Source organism: Suncus etruscus, chromosome 14, assembly GCF_024139225.1.
Source record: "Suncus etruscus isolate mSunEtr1 chromosome 14, mSunEtr1.pri.cur, whole genome shotgun sequence".
Lineage (NCBI taxonomy): Eukaryota > Metazoa > Chordata > Mammalia > Eulipotyphla > Soricidae > Suncus > Suncus etruscus.
In genome coordinates this window covers 9,305,898-9,321,931 of record NC_064861.1, presented here as the reverse complement: position 1 = coordinate 9,321,931, position 16,034 = coordinate 9,305,898, and the positions used below count along the sequence as shown (strand labels likewise).

General features: G+C 43.9%; 1 protein-coding gene across 1 annotated transcript in view; it reads left to right on the top strand.

Annotated features, from left to right (window-relative positions):
- ZGRF1 (zinc finger GRF-type containing 1) overlaps positions 1 to 16,034 on the top strand; it is a 68,963-nt gene that overhangs the window by 5,478 nt on the left and 47,451 nt on the right. The window contains exons 3-6 of the mRNA XM_049786553.1: positions 2,184 to 2,264; positions 4,665 to 4,724; positions 6,381 to 6,560; positions 7,907 to 10,037. Of these exons, the coding sequence (XP_049642510.1) occupies positions 2,184 to 2,264; positions 4,665 to 4,724; positions 6,381 to 6,560; positions 7,907 to 10,037 (2,452 nt within the window). The remainder of the gene's footprint in view (positions 1 to 2,183; positions 2,265 to 4,664; positions 4,725 to 6,380; positions 6,561 to 7,906; positions 10,038 to 16,034) is intronic.

The following is a 16,034-nucleotide window of genomic DNA, read 5'->3' as shown; positions in this document are numbered from 1 at the left end:
GTGATCAGGGCCAGAGATTGATATGTAAGTCTCTTGTCTAGTGACTCTGAGCCTAGTCCAAATCCTGGCTCCACTTATGGTCCCTTGGGCCCTTGAACATTGCCCCATTTACGTATGGCCTAGAAATCAAAGTGGGGGAAGCAGAAAACAGGCAAGCAATGGCTGCTTTAAAGCTTTTTGTTTCTTTGTTTTTGGGCCATAGCCAGTGACGCTCAGGGGTTACTCATGGACTTAGAAATTGCTCCTGGCAAGCTCTGGGCACCATATGGGATGCTGGGAATTGAACCAAGGTCTGTCTGGGGTTGGCTGTGTGCAAGGCAAACGCCCTACCGCCATTTTTATACTACTTTGTTATAAGTATGTGCATGTTAAATAATGTTCAATATTTTATCTGGCAACCTCTCTTTGTGGGGACTTGGGGGATGGCCACCCACTGTGGTCTTCTAGGGCAACTTTGTAGGTACTTGGAGAACAATGGATCAAATCTAGGCCTTATGCAGGCTTCTTCCTGGGCTTATATCTATTCTATTGATTATTAATTTATTATTAACACAATTACACAGAAAATGAAAATTATGTTTCTGTGGAAATAACTATCTTTAAGACCATAACAATAGAAATAAAACCATTTGAAAGAGTGAGTAGTATTTGGGGCCGGAGAGATAGCATGGAGATATGGTGTTTGCCTTGCATGCAGAAGGTCACTGGTTCGAATCCGGGCATCCCATATGGTAGCCCAAGCCTGCCAGGAGCAATTTCTGCACTCAGAGCCAGGAGTAACCCCTGAGTGCTGCCAGGTGTGACCCAAAAACCAAATAAATAAATAGTAGTATTTATTTATTGCAAATTCTTTTTTTTTGGGGGGGGTCACACCCAGCCATGCTCAAGGGTTATTCTGGCTCTATATTCAGAAATCACTCCTGGCTGGCATGGGGGACCACATGGGAGGCTGGGATTCAAACCACCATCTGTCCTGGGTCTGCTGCTTCCAAGGCAAGCGCCCTTCCACTGTGCTATCTCTCCAACCCTAATTATTTTTACTTGTTTATTTCAGCCACTCCCAGCAATGCAAAGGGCTTACTCCTGGCTCTGCACTCAAGGATCTCTCCTGATGGGCTTGTAGGACCATGTTTAGGACCAGGAATTAAACCCAGATATGCCGCATGCCAGGTTATTCCTCTGGCCCCATGCAAATTTTTTTTTTTTTGGTTTTTGGATCATACCCAGCAGCGCTCTGGGGTTCCTCCTGGCTCTACGCTCAGAAATCACTCCTGGCAGGCATAGGGGGGACCATATGGGATGCTGGGATTCGAACCACTGTCCTTTTGCATGCAAGGCAAACGACCTACCTCCATGCTATTTTACTGGCCCCTCCATGCAATTTTTTTTCTTTTGGTTTTTGGGTCACACCCAGCAGCGCTCAGGGGTTCCTACTGGCTCAGAAATCGCTCCTGGTAGGCATAGGGGGGACCATATTGGATGCTGGGATTAAAAAAACCACGCTCCTTCTGCATGCAAGGCAAATGCCCTACCTCCATGATATCTCTCCAGCCCCATCCATGCAAATTTTTTAATGTTTGACTTATGGGAGAAAATTAAGTTTTCAGTTCTGTTTCTGCATTCACCATGGGAATTACTTTGTTTTTAGTTTATTTTTAGTTCACATTCAGGGGTGACCACCAGTGAATGCTTGGGGGTTGTGACTAGCCTGCACTCAGGCTTCAGCTCCAGGCAGCATTTGCTCCATAGGACACACTCTTGGGGAAAAAGTGCATCTATGGTATGAAAAATATGGTAATTCAAAATTATTTTTCTTGCTTAGTTACTTTTTCTGGTTTTTCCCTTTGATATTTATTTAATCTTTCCTTAACTCCTTGTCTTCTCTGACCTAGTTATGTTTTTAAAATTTTTGTTTGTAATTGCTGTTGATCTGTGATTTTAGTTCTTTAAAGGTGTCTTTAAGGGGCCAGAACCGTGGCGCAGTGGTACCCAGGACGGACCACAGTTCTATCCTCTAGCAACCCATATTGTCCCCAAAGCTAGGAGCGATTTCTGAGTGCCTAGCCAGGGGTAATCCCTGAGTGTCACAGGGTGTGGCCCAAAAAGCAAAAGAAAAATAAAACGTGCCTTTAAAATAAACACATATAAAGAGAAATCTTTATTTTTATCATTTGGGACTTAAGGTGCTCTATACTCACCAAAAGCTGAAGAAGGCCAAAGTGTGGCAGGATGGAACTCTGAAGATTGGTCACTTAGGAAACAAAGTAAGTACCACATCATTGACTACAAAGTCCATGACTAGGTTTTCAACTTTTGATTAAATAATAAAGAAAACCCCATTGGTGATAAAAATGTTAGATTTGTCCATAAACATGATGGCACGTGCAATGCTAGTGATCAAACCTGGGCCTCTTGCATGCAATCCATGCACACTAACCCTTTGAGCTATCTCCTTGGCCCATCAAAAGAATTTAATTTGTGGGGCCAGAGAGATAGCACAGTGGTAGTGCATTTGCCTTGAATGCAGCCCGTCCAGGGTGGATGGTGGTTTGAATCCTGGCATCCCATATGGTCCCCCAAGCCTGCCAGGAGCAACTTCTGAGCTCAGAGCCAGGAGTAACCCCTGAGCGCCACTGGGTGTGACCCAAAAACAAACAAAATTTTTTTTCTCCCTCCACCCCTCCCATCAAACAAAATTTTAATTTGTAATATTACATATACTTTTTGTTTTGGGATCAAACCCAGCTATACTCGGCTTATTCCTAGCTCTACTCCTGATAGGGCTCAGAAGACTATATGAGGTATCTTGGTTTGAAGTGGGCTTGACCAGGTGCAGATCAAGCTCTTTCCTCCCCTCCCCCCTCTCCCTCTGTCTCTCCCTCCCTTTCCCATCTCCCCCCTTTCCCATCTCCCCCCTTTCCCATCTCCCCCTTTGTCTCCCCTCTTTCTCTCCCCCCCCATCTCCTCTGTTTCTGCCTCTATCTCTTTCCCTCTCTTTTTATCCTCTCTCTCTCTCCACCCCCCTTCTCTTGCCCCTCCTGGCAAAGTGCTCCAGCCCTGGAGTTCTCTCCAATCCTCTCCTGTTTTATCTCCACAAATTTCCTTCCATTTTTGTTTCCTAATTCCATTTTAAGTTCCTCCTGGTAGGACTTGAATTCTCTTTTGTGTGTGTGTGTGTGTGTGTGTGTGTGTGTGGTTTTGGGTCACACCCGGCAGTGCTCAGGGGTTTTTTCTGGCTCCGTGCTCAGAAATCGCTCCTGGCAGGCACGGGCACCATATGGGATGCCGGGATTCGAACCGATGACCTTCTGCATGAAAGGTAAACACCTTACCTCCATGCTATCTCTCCGGCCCCAGGACTTGAATTCTTTTTTTTTTTTTTTTTTTTGGTTTTTGGGCCACACCCTGTGACGCTCAGGGGTTACTCCTGGCTATGCGCTCAGAAGTTGCTCCTGGCTTCTTGGGGGACCATATGGGACGCCGGGGGATCGAACCAACCGCGGTCCGTCCTAGGCTAGCGCAGGCAAGGCAGGCACCTTACCTCCAGCGCCACCGCCCGGCCCAGGACTTGAATTCTTTTTTTTTTTTTTTTTTTTGGTTTTTGGGCCACACCCGTTTGACGCTCAGGGGTTACTCCTGGCTATGTGCTCAGAAATCGCCCCTGGCTTGGGGGGACCATATGGGACGCCGGGGGATCGAACCGCGGTCCTTCCTTGGCTAGCGCTTGCAAGGCAGACACCTTACCTCCAGCGCCACCTACCCGGCCCCTGGGGACTTGAATTCTTAAAGTTTCTTGTGTATGGGCCTTTATTTTCTTGTATAGTTCTTCTGTTTCAGATATGATGCACTTTCTTCTTTGTCCTGGATGGTGCCATGGGTGGAACCCAGTACCTCCCTTATGAACTTTACCACTGAGCCACATCCCTAATTCTTTGATGCACTTTCTAATCCAGATTATCCAAGTGGGTGATCTTTCAGTGTGTGATTTATATTCACTATTAAAATGTTAATGATGGGGGCAGGAGAGATAGCATGGAGGAAGAGTATTTGCCTTGCATGCAGAAGGATGGTGGTTCGAATCCCGGCATCCCATATGGTTCCCTGAATCTGCCGGGGCCAATTTCTGAGCATAGGGCCAGGAGTAACTTCTGAATGTGGCAGGGTGTGACCCAACCCCTCCCCAAGAAAATGTTTATGATGGGTCCAGAAAGATTGTACAGATAACCATAAGGCATTTGCCTAGTGCATTCTTGACCCATCTTTGATTCCCCGCATTCCATATGGTCCTCTGAGCCTTCCATGAGTTATCCTTGAGTGCACAGCAAGGAGAAACCTCTGAGCACGCTGGGTGTGGCTCAAAAGCAAAAAAAAAAAAAAAAAAGAAAAAGAAAAAAATTCAAGAAAACAATTCTTTTTTTTTTTTTTTTTTTGTTTTTTTGTTTTTTTGTTTTTGGGCCACACCTGGCATTGCTCAGGGGTTACTCCTGGCTATCTGCTCAGAAATAGTTCCTGGCATGCACAGCACCATATGGGACGCCGAGATTCAAACCAACCACCTTAGGTCCTTGGATCGGCTGCTTGCAAGGCAAACACCGCTGTGCTATCTCTCCAACCCCAAGGAAACAATTCTTACACTTCTTAACATTTATTTTGTTTTAATACAGGCCATTTTATATGATGACAAAGGGCAATGTTTGGAGAGCATATTTCTTAAGTGCCTTGAGGTAGGTATTTTCATGTTTATCTTACTAGTTATTGTTAAGGAAATCTCTTTGAATACTTCTAAGTATTTAAATGGTGCTAAATAACATAGTCATAGTAGTACTATTAGCTGGACTTTGTACTAAAACCTTTTAGATACTGTTTCATTTCATCTTTATAAAACCCTCTGATTATTTGCAATACTGGTAAAGCTCAGGGCCTGAGCTCTGTGTTTGGGGGCCACCCCAGTAAGACGTGGGGATCCAAATACCTGATCTTACCCTTCACCTCGTAGCCTATAGATTAGGAAGGCAGTAGAGAGAGGTCAAGTGGAATGTCTGGGACTTGAACCAGAGAGTGACTGGTCTTAACAGTTACCTGGTTCTGATAGTATAAAATTCATGTATTTTATGTTTGGACTGGGAGAGACATGATCTTAGTGGGTACTCAATTTGTAGTAATTACTAATATTTTCTTGTAAATTATTTTATTACTAAATATTAAGCTGATACAAATTTTGTATATTATCAAGTGCTGTTATATTGTAATATGTGTGGCAAGTGCTATATTTTATTTATTAAGGTGATTAAAATGCTTTTATGAAAAGTAATTAAACAATTATAATTTCTTAGGATCACTTAATTTGGGATAATTATGATTAATCACATATGTTTATTAATATATGTAATAGATATTGTGGGATTCTAATTTAAAATAAAGGGTTAGGGACCAGAGAGATATAGTACAGTAGATAAGGCACTTGGCTTACAAGTGGCTGATCTGGGTTTGATCCTTAGCATCGCTTATAGTGTCCCAGCACTGCCAGAAGGAAGCCCTGAGCATCACTAGGTATGGCCCCAAAACAACAATAGCACCAAAATGTGTGTCTGTGTGTGACTGTGTTTATTTATTTATTTATTTATTTATTTATTTATTTTTGGTTTTTGGGCTACACCCGGCCATGCTCAGGGGTTACTCCTGGCTATCGGCTCAGAAATAGCTCCTGGCAGGCACAGGGGACCATATGGGACACCGGGATTCGAACCAACCACCTTTGGTCCTGGATCAGCTGCTTGCAAGGCAAACGCCACTGTGCTATCTCTCCGGGCCCGACTGTGTGTATTTCTAAAAGAAATAAAAGAAACCTATTTTTCTTTTCTTTTCCTTCCCATCTCCTTTTTTTCCTGCCTTCCTTTCTTCCTTTCTCTCATGGCTAATTCTGGCTTTGTGTTCAGGGCTCACTCTTCGCAGGGCTCACAAGACTGAGCCAAGGTGGGCCTCATGCAGGATTGGTGCCCTGCTTGCTGTACTCTCTGTCTAGCCCCCATATTTTTCTCCTCGACCTTTCTATACCAGCATGCAAGAAAGGATTTCATAGAGATCCCCCAGACTATTGAATGAATATTGTATTATCCATTTTACACTTGTTGATAGTTAATTAGCATATAATACTAAATACTAATTTTGGTATTGGGGCTGGAAGATAACTCAAAGGGTTTCACTGTGCTTGCAGGAGCCCTAACTTCAGTCCCTGCCACCAGATGGACCCTTAATTATCGTTGGGGCTGCTTTCCCCCAAAATAATATAGTTGCTGACTTATAAATTCAGCAGTGACTTAACTCATATTCATTCAAATGATTAGCTATAAATGACTTTGCTGTTTTTCCTTAAACTGAAGGTGAAACCTGGAGATGACTTAGAAGGTGACCGATACCTTATCACCGTAGAGGAGACCAAGGTTGCTGGAAGCATATCTGCGGCAACAACTGTCGTTAAAGGAGAAGCAAATCCTAGGGGGTGCATGTCCTTTGGCTGGTCCCATGGATGTCAGCCTGTTGGTTTAAAAAGGAAGTTTACTGTAAGTTTCTTGGGTTTTTTATTGTTTGTTTGGTTTGGTTTGGTTTTTGGGCCACACCCGGTGACGCTCAGGGGTTACTCCTGGCTATGAGCTCAGAAATCGCTCCTGGCTTGGGGGACCAGATGGGACGCTGGGGGATCAAATAGCGGTCAGTCCTAGGCTAGCGTGGGCAAGGCAGCTTACCCCTTGTGCCACTGCTTTGGCCCAAGTTTGTTTGTTTTGGGACCATTCTGTGTAGTCAGGACTGACTCCAGGCGTTGTGCTTAGGAGTCCTGCCTGCTGGTGCCTGGGGGTGACCATGTGCATATATTCAATACCTACGATAGAACTGGGGTTGATCACATTGCAATCTGCTTTACCTGCTATATTATCTCTCTCGTTCTTGACTTTTTTTGTTAAAGACAGTAAATCAGGCTGGAAGTAACTCTTGTCATTCATGTATGAGGCCCTGGGTTTAATACCTACTACCTCTTTTTCTTTTCTCACACACATGTACTAAGAATCATAAAGATATTTATAAGCTACTATCAAGAAATAGAAGCTGGAGTGGTAGTATAGTGGTAGGGTATTAGCCTTGCATGTGGACGACCTGGGTTCAATCCTCAGCATCCCATATGGTTCCCCGAGCCTGTCAGGAGCGATTTCTGAGTGGAGAGCCAGGAGTAACCCCTGAGCACTGCTGGATGTGGCTCACATTCTACACACACACACACACACACACACACACACACACACACACACACACACACACACACACACACAGCTTATCATGAAATAATGAATTTTGAAGCTATTATGCTCTATTGTAAAAGTGGTACTTTATAGGAATGCTTAGGTAAAAATGAAATAAGCACTAATTATAAAACTGTTATTCAAACGAGTATGTTTCAACTTAATACTTTTTTAGGGAGGCCATACCCACACCTGGCTATCTTCAGTGCATGCTCCTTGCTCTGTGATGAGAATCCAGCCCAGGGTGGCTACATGCTAGGGAAGTGTCTTCTTTTCTCTGCCTCTGTCCCAAGTTTCCCTTTTTGATTTTATACCACCTAGGCCCCAAGTCATGGGGCTATTCCCAGGTCTGTGCTTGGGAATTATCTTGATAATGTTTCTGGGGACCATGAGGTACTAGGGATTGAGTTCTGACCTCCTGTGTGCAAAGTACATGCTTCAGCCCAGTGAGCTCCTCTTTACCCCCACAGTAACAAACTTTATGTCTTAATAATGACTTGACTTTAGAGAACATTTATATTTCTTTCCTTTTTTTTTTGTAAAGCAAATTCATTTCTTATGTTCTTTGTAAAATATAGATAATGCACAGCTAATAATTTTTTTAACATTTTTAGGGTTTTCAAGGACCACGTCAAGTACCCCCCAAAATATTTGTTACAGAAAGTGGGGGATTGGCTACATCCCTTGAGGCTAAGAAAGCTGGCCCTCTTTCTCTTTCTCCATTTTATGGCACATCTCCTTTATTTTCTACTGCTGGCCAGAATGATATAAGAAACATATCAGCAGACCCTGGGAGCACTGTTGCTTTTGAGAACAGAGAGAGAAATGGCCTGCCTTTCTCTTCAATTGTCTCCACTCCGGCATTCAAGATTCATCCAGAAACAATAGGCCACCAAAATTATTTTTGCCTTCCCATCAGTTCCGAAAACGAGCATCCACATTCTTTACTGACTGATGAGCCAGTAAAAAGAGATAGTTTGTCACCTCACCATTCAGGAGTTTCACAAAATATCAGAAGCAAAGCCCAGATATTGGCTCTGCTGAAGGCCAAACCACCGGGCTTATGTAGAGAACTGAGTTCTGAATGTAGAGAACATGATCCCCAGGAACAGTCATGCAATAGTGTCACCATTCTTCCAGAGCAGAAGTTCTTAGCTGAACAAGAAGAATGTGCTGAGGGGCAGCTGGAAAATTTATGGTCCCAGCAGTCGTTGGGAAATGGCACCAGAAAAAGGAGCCGCTGGACCAGATATTTGTCTTCACAGAGGTCGCCTGAGCTTGCTGAGACCGAAGAAGGAAATAATATAACGGAAAATGGGGGGAAATCTAATGAAGACAGTTCAGTATCAGATAATCATAATCAGCTCTGGGATCAAGAAGCAACATTAGAAACTCCTGCCTTTAGTGAAAACAATGGTTTAACTGTGACCTGTAGTCAGGTAGAAAATGACACTGTACTGTTAGAATCCGACATTTCAGAAAATAGTAAAATACGTACTCAGCCAAATAGGGCGATGTGCCAGGAAGAATCACTTCTCATGAGAGAAAATGCCCAGGAAGGGAATTTATGTGGAATAGTTGAGGTGGCCTCTGAACCAGGGCCAGAATCTGAAGAGCCACAAAGGGAGCCTTCTTCCTTGAGCAATGATTCTAGGGTCTCTGATGACATCACTGACACGCGTTTTAAAAATAGTCCTAATGACAAAGGGTTTGATGGTTGTCCCGGATTTAGGAATGGTGTAGAGCAACCCCTGGTGGAGGTAACTTTTAATCTGTGTGGCTTTGAAGGCAGTGATATCGAGGAGGAATCACAGACGAGCCATGAAAGGTCCCAGGATTCCGAGGGCTGGGTAAAGGAGGCCTTGGCAACTTGTGGCCATCCTGGAGATCAAAGGCCATGTGAGGAGGTAAGTGGTGAAGAAGTCAGCAGTGACCCTCTGCCTCTCCTAATGTCGGACAGGGGCCAACCAACAGAGTCTCTCTCACAGTTCTGTGATAAAACTCGTGCAGGTTTCTACCCAGGAACCTGGCGAACTGAAAATACTGGGACAGTGGTGGAGCAGGAATCTAGTGGTGATACATTAAGCAAATATGACCCATCTTTTGAGTGGCCGGATGATGACAAGGTAGAGAATGATGAAGAGGCCAGTCAGTGGAAAGTCAGCCTTAATAATGACTTCGCTTCATTTCCGAATGCATCTGAAAATACAGAAAAAAATGTACAAATGCCTCACCTTTCCAACACAAAAACCAGTTTATTTTCAGAAGAGTGTCCCCCTTTCATTTTGGGGAACAATGTGAAAGATGAGCAGGTTTTCTTACCATCAGTCTCCAGCAGTGAGGTTCTTGTCCAGCTACCAGATGCTAATCCGAGTCATTCAGAGGAGCGCATTGCCTTTGGAGAATTGGATACCCGACTCCCCAGTTCTTCACTTTACCTCGAGGGAACAAGGCATCCTATTTTGAAGGACATAGAAGTTCCTACCCCTGAATCTGAAGATCTGGGAAGGATCCGGGCCTTACCCCACAACCTTATGGCAGTAGAAGCTGCTGGGGGAAAACTGCATTCAAATAGGCCTAAAAATTCTTCAGAACTTTCTGGATCCATAAGTAATATTTCTCTCTTAAAGTCACTGTCTGCACACAGTACAGCTTTAGAAGGCTTGGAACTAATGAGACGGGAAAAAAGTGCATTCAAACAGCACCAAAGTCTACAGGTGTATGGTCCAGAGAGCAGACCTGAAGGTTAGCGTGACTTTGTTTAAATATTAAATATTACCTTAGTTGTTTTTTTTTGTTTCGTTTTTGGATTTGGTTTTTTGGCCACACCCAGTGACGTTCAGGGTTTACATCTGGCTATGTGTTCAGAAATTGCTTCTGGCTTGGGGGACTATATGGGATGCTGGGTGATTGAATTATGGTCTATCCTAGGCTAGCACAGGCAAGGCAGACGCCTTAAATGCTTGTACCACTGCTCCGGCCCCTACCTTAGTATTTTTTAATGTTCAAGAGACTATTATATTCCTTTTTTTGTTTTTGGATCACACCCGGCAGCGCTCAGGGGTTACTCCTCGCTCTATGCTCAGAAATCATTCCTGGCAGGCTCAGGGGACCATATGGGATGCTGGGATTTGAACCACCGACCTTCTGCATGAAAGGCAAATACCTTACCTCCATGCTCTCTCTCCAGCCCTACATTCCTTTTTTATGTGTCCATTAGCTTTGCTTTAGAAATATGTACTTTAAGGGCCGGTGAGGTGGTGCTAGAGGTAAGGTGTCTGCCTTGCAAGCGCTAGCCAAGGAAGGACCGCAGCTCGATCCCCTGGCATCCCATATGGTCCCCCAAGCCAGGGGCAATTTCTGAGCGCTTAGCCAGGAGTAACCTCTGAGCAACAAATGGGTGTGGCCCGGAAAAAAAACAAAACAAACAAAAATATATGTACTTTAAAAACGTGTGTGTGATTTTTCTATTTCACAAAATTCTCATTGTCCTCATTAGTGAGTTCTTTTGGTTTGAAGTAAATATTCTATATTTTTGTTTGTTTTGTTTTTTGTGGGGGGCCAAACCTGGCAGTGCTCAGGGGTTACTCCTGGCTCTGTGCTCAGAATTTGCTCCTGGCAGGCACGGGGAACATATGGGATGCCAGGATTCGAACCACCATTGGTCCTGGGTTGGCTGCTTGCAAGGCAAACACCCTACCACTGTGCTATCTCTCTGGCCCCCATGAAGTATATATTCTATTCTAGACCTTTTGCTAGTTTCTTATTCCAGCAGGGAGCTACAAAGATGCCTACTGGTCTCAGCAGTGCCAGAGATGGAAACCTGGGCTCTGTGCATGCCAGGCCTAACCATCTTTGCTCTTTGAATTTCTTTATGAAAAATACTTTTATTACAGGACAGAGAAAGACAGTACAGGGATTTGGGTGCTTGGTGCATATGTGCTCTTTCTGGTTCGATCTCCACACTACATATAATTCTCTGAGCACAGAGCCAAGAGTAATTCCTGACCGCTTCCTTACTGCTACCCCCCCCCCCATCTTTTATTAAAGTAACATTGGCCTATGGGAGATGTTATGCCTATAGCATTATAATTGGACATTTGGTTTTTTATTTTGTTTGGGGGCCACACTCGTGCTTAGGGGATCATTTCTAGTGGGGCTTGGGGTACAATAATGGGGTATCAGGAATCTAACCTGGTCATTTGCATTCAAGGCAAGTATCCTACCTGCTGCACTATCTCTATTAGACTCCATTATGTAGAGGCTAGTTTGATTGTGTGTGTGTAAAGCTAGGAATCAAAACCAGGGCCTCACAGCATGCAAGGCAAGTGTTCTGCTGCTGAACTACCTCCCCCCACTCCCTAGGTCAGAGCTTCAAGGATGAACAGATATTTGCACCAGGGGCTACTGTGTCTGTTAAACAATCGTGGTTATTTACATCAGTGATAGTGCATCAGACAAGCAGGATGATATGGAATAAAGTAGTTTAGCTTCGTCTCCAGTTTGATTCTGACAGCCCATCTCCTTTCAGGACCCTTGCCAAGGTACTCACTGCCTACAGAAACATAGTGAGTACACATAAGTGAATAATGCATATGCGTGAGAATTCATTTGTAATCATTTTTGAATATATGCTAGAAGCTCTTTTTTTTTTTTTTTTTTTTTTGGTTTTGTTTTTGAGGGTTGCACCCGGCAGCGCTCAGGGGTTACTTCGGGCTCTATGCTCAAAAATCGCTCTTGGCAGGCTCAGGGGACCGACCATATGGGATGCTGGGATTCAAACAACCCTTCATGCCCTACCTCCATGCTATCTTTCCAGCCCCTAGGAGCTCTTTTTTTATTTCAGTTTTTTAATCGGGGAGGGTGATGGAGATTTGGGCCATCCCCTGCAGTGCTAAGGGGCTATTCCTGGTTCTGTGCTCAAGGGAATGTGGAATGCTAGGGATTAAACCAGTATTAGTTGTATCAAGGGAAGCACCTTAAACCTCTGGGGTTTTTGGGGGGGACACACCCACAGATGCACAGGAGTTACTCCTGATTCTTCACTCAGGAATCACTCCTTGGAGTGCTCTGGGGACATATGGGACACCAGGGATGGAACCTGGGTCAGCTGTGTGCAAGGCAAGCTCCCAACACTCTGCTATATTATTCTGGCCCCAAATAGGTGATTTTTGTTGTTTTCTGTTTTAAATCATGAGTTTATATTGATCTCATTACAATTCTATTTTATTTTGATAGGGTCTTGGGTGCCCTCCTAGTAGTGCTTGGGGGACCATGTAGTGCCAAGGATCAATCTTGGGGTTTTGGTAAGACATGTGCCCCAGTTCTTTGAGCCCTAACTGCCACTCTAAGCACAAGGGTTTTCCTTTCCTCTGTACCATTATTAAGTTCCTTTATACCTAGCAACATCAGTATATTTTACTTCCTCAATTTCACAGTTCACACTAAATGGATTTTAGTGTTAGACTAATCTCACTACAGGCAGAAAACCTCTACAGAAGCAACAAGTCCACAAATCCTGTGACATTTGTTCCAGTATATCCTACTGACTAAGAGGACGGAGTTAGAGTATAGTTTACAAATTACTTGGGTTATTTTAGTTTTGTTTTGGGGCCACATCTACTCTTGTCTCCACTCAGGAACACTCCTGGTAGTGCTTGAAACCATCTGGAGTATTAGGGATCAAACCTGGGTCAAGGGCAAAGCAAGTGAACTCCCCTCTATATTATTGCTCTAGTCCCCAAGTTAATACTATACAACATAATATGAAGCTTTCAGAATTACAGATTTAAATTTGGGGGAAGTGACTTTATGTCAGGTAAAGAGGATTTTGTAGTTGATTCTCATTTGCGGAAGCTGTGTGATTCCAAGTCACTGGAAATGCTGAATCACTTTTAGGGAGAAATCTAATCAGTCAATATGAAAATCTGTTTTGTGTATTCCATTTTAAGCCACCTTATTAATTTCGAACTCATGACCATGAGCTCCATTAACTCCTGCTTGATAGACACCACAGCCTTTTGGCACTTGGGAATACTCTAGGGTACTAGGCTCAGGGAACATTTGATTTTTTTTTTTTTTTTTTTTTTGGTTTTTGGGTCACACCCGGCATTGCTCAGGGGTTACTCCTGGCTGTCTGCTCAGAAATAGCTCCTGGCAGGCACGGGGGACCATATGGGACACCGGGATTCGAACCAACCACCTTTGGTCCTGGATCAGCCGTTTGCAAGGCAAACGCCGCTGTGCTATCTCTCCGGGCCCGGAACATTTGATTTTTTTTGTTCGTTTGTTTTGGGACCAATAGTGTTCAGCGTTTATTCCTTACTTGATTAAGAATCACTTCTGGGGGCCGGAGAGATAGCATGGAGGTAAGGCGTTTGCCTTTCAAGTAGGACGGTGGTTCGAATCCCGGCATCCCATATGGTCCACTGTGCCTGTCAGGGACGATTTCTGAGCTTGGAGCGAGGAGTAACCTATGAGTGCTGCCGGGTGTGACCCAAAAACCAAAAAAAAAAAAAAGGAATCATCACTTCTTGGTGCTGGAGAGATAGCATAGGTATAAAGAAACTTAATAATGGTACAGAGGAAAGGAAAACCCTTGTGCTTAGAGTAGAGGTAGGGCGTTTGCCTTGCATGCAAACGGACGATGGTTGCATCCCATATGGTGCCCCCTAGCCTGCCAGGAACGATTTCTGGATTTCTGAGCATAGAGCCAGAAGTGGCCCCTGAGTGCTGCCGGGTGTGACCCAAAACAAACAAACAAAAAGAAGAATTCACTTCTGGTGATGTTGGGGTTACCATATGGGTGCTAGAGATCGAACCTGGGACACTGCTCCACTGTACTATATAAAATCAACTCCAGAACTTTTTTTGTTTGTTTGTTTTTGGGCCATACCAGTAATGCTCAGGGATTACTCCTGGCTTGGGAGACCATACGGGACGCCAGGGGATTGAACTATCCGAGGTTAGTGCATGCAAGGCAAATGCCCTACTGCTTGCGCCACCACGCCAGCCTACCAGAACTTTTTTTTGTTTTTGTTTTGTTTTTGGAACACACCTGGCAGTGCTCAGGAGTTACTTCTGGCTCTGTGCTCAGGAATCGTTCCTGGCGGGCTCAGGGCTCCCATATGGGATGCCAGGATTCGAACACTGACCTTCTGCATGCAAGGCAAACGCCTTACCTCCAGGCTATCTCTCCGGTCCCCCAGAACTATTTTTTTGAGGAAAGCATACCCAGGATTACTCCTGGATTACTCCTAGAACATAGGATTACTCCTTCCTCTGTACTCAGGGCTCCCTCCTGGTAGTGCTCAGGGGATTATGTATGGGAATAACACTGGGGCATGCAAGGCAAGTACTTACCTCCTATACTGTTTATCTACTCCCTATTTCTTTTTAAATTACATCAGATTCCATATCTAACTTTTTTTTTGGGGGGGGGGCACACTTCGTGATTACTCCAGGATTACTCCAGGCTATACGCTCAGAAATTGCTCCTGGCTCGGCGGACCTTATGGGACACTGGGGATGAAACATGGGTCTGTCCTGGGTCAGCCACGTGCAAAGCAAACACCCTACTGCTATGCTATCACTCCAGCCCTAATTTTTTTTTTGGTACATACCAGTAATGCTTGGGCCATACATTTGGCACTACTGGCTGGGGCACAGGGGACCATATGTGGTGTCAGTCATCAAGCCTGGGTTGGCTACAGGCAAGCAAGTTCCTTAACCCCTCTGTACTATCTAATCCAGTAGCTCAACTTTTAAGATTAGAGCCAAATATTGATACTTATTGGATCTGGATCATGAATATTTTTCCTTTCTTTCTAATAATTTAATTACCCTATATACTCGAGTATAAGCTGACCCGTCCCCAATTTTACCGTAAAAATTGGGAAAACTTAGTGACTCGAGTGTAAGCTGAGTTGGAAAATGCAGCAGCAACTGGTAAATTTCAAAATAAAAATATATACCCAAAACAATTAAAATAATTGAGGAATCAGTAGATTAAATGTTTTTCAATATTCCTAAAGAAAAACAGTAAACTAGCAAAAATAACTTTAAAACTTTAAAGTTCAGAAAACTAGCTTAACAAGTAATCAAGTTAAATCACAAAGGTTAAAATCCTTCAAAACTGGATTCCTTCTCATCATCTGTATGTCCAAATAGCTTCAGCTGTATCTGATGTGAAGGTATCAGCATAGACTTTGTCATCACTGAGTTTGCATATATCATCACAGCTGCAGATCTCATACAAAGCGCAGAATGTTGTGGGTATAACAGTTCAGTGGCATCCAGTTCAGTTCAACTGCCTACCTCTTCAGCTCAGCCGCAACTTGTGGACTGAGCTGAAGCACCGCTCCCTCCAGCTGACAGCAGGAGACAGCTGGAGACTATATGAATTTGATTCATTCGGTGTCCGCGCACTGAATCAAATAACCTGTATGACCCAAGTATAAACTGAGTTCAGGTTTATTAGCACAAATTATACTCGAGTATATACGGTATATCTTTAAGCACCATGACTATAAACATGTTTGTAGTTGGGTTTGTCTTAAAAAGAACACACATCACCTTCACCAGTGCAAGATTCCCACCTCCAATGCTCCCCATCTCCCTCCCCTACCTCTTACCTATATGTGAGACAGGCATTGTACTTCTCTCACATACTAACATTGTCATGATAGTTGTTAGTGTAGTTATTTCTCTAACTGCACTCACAACTCTTTGTGGTGAGCTTCA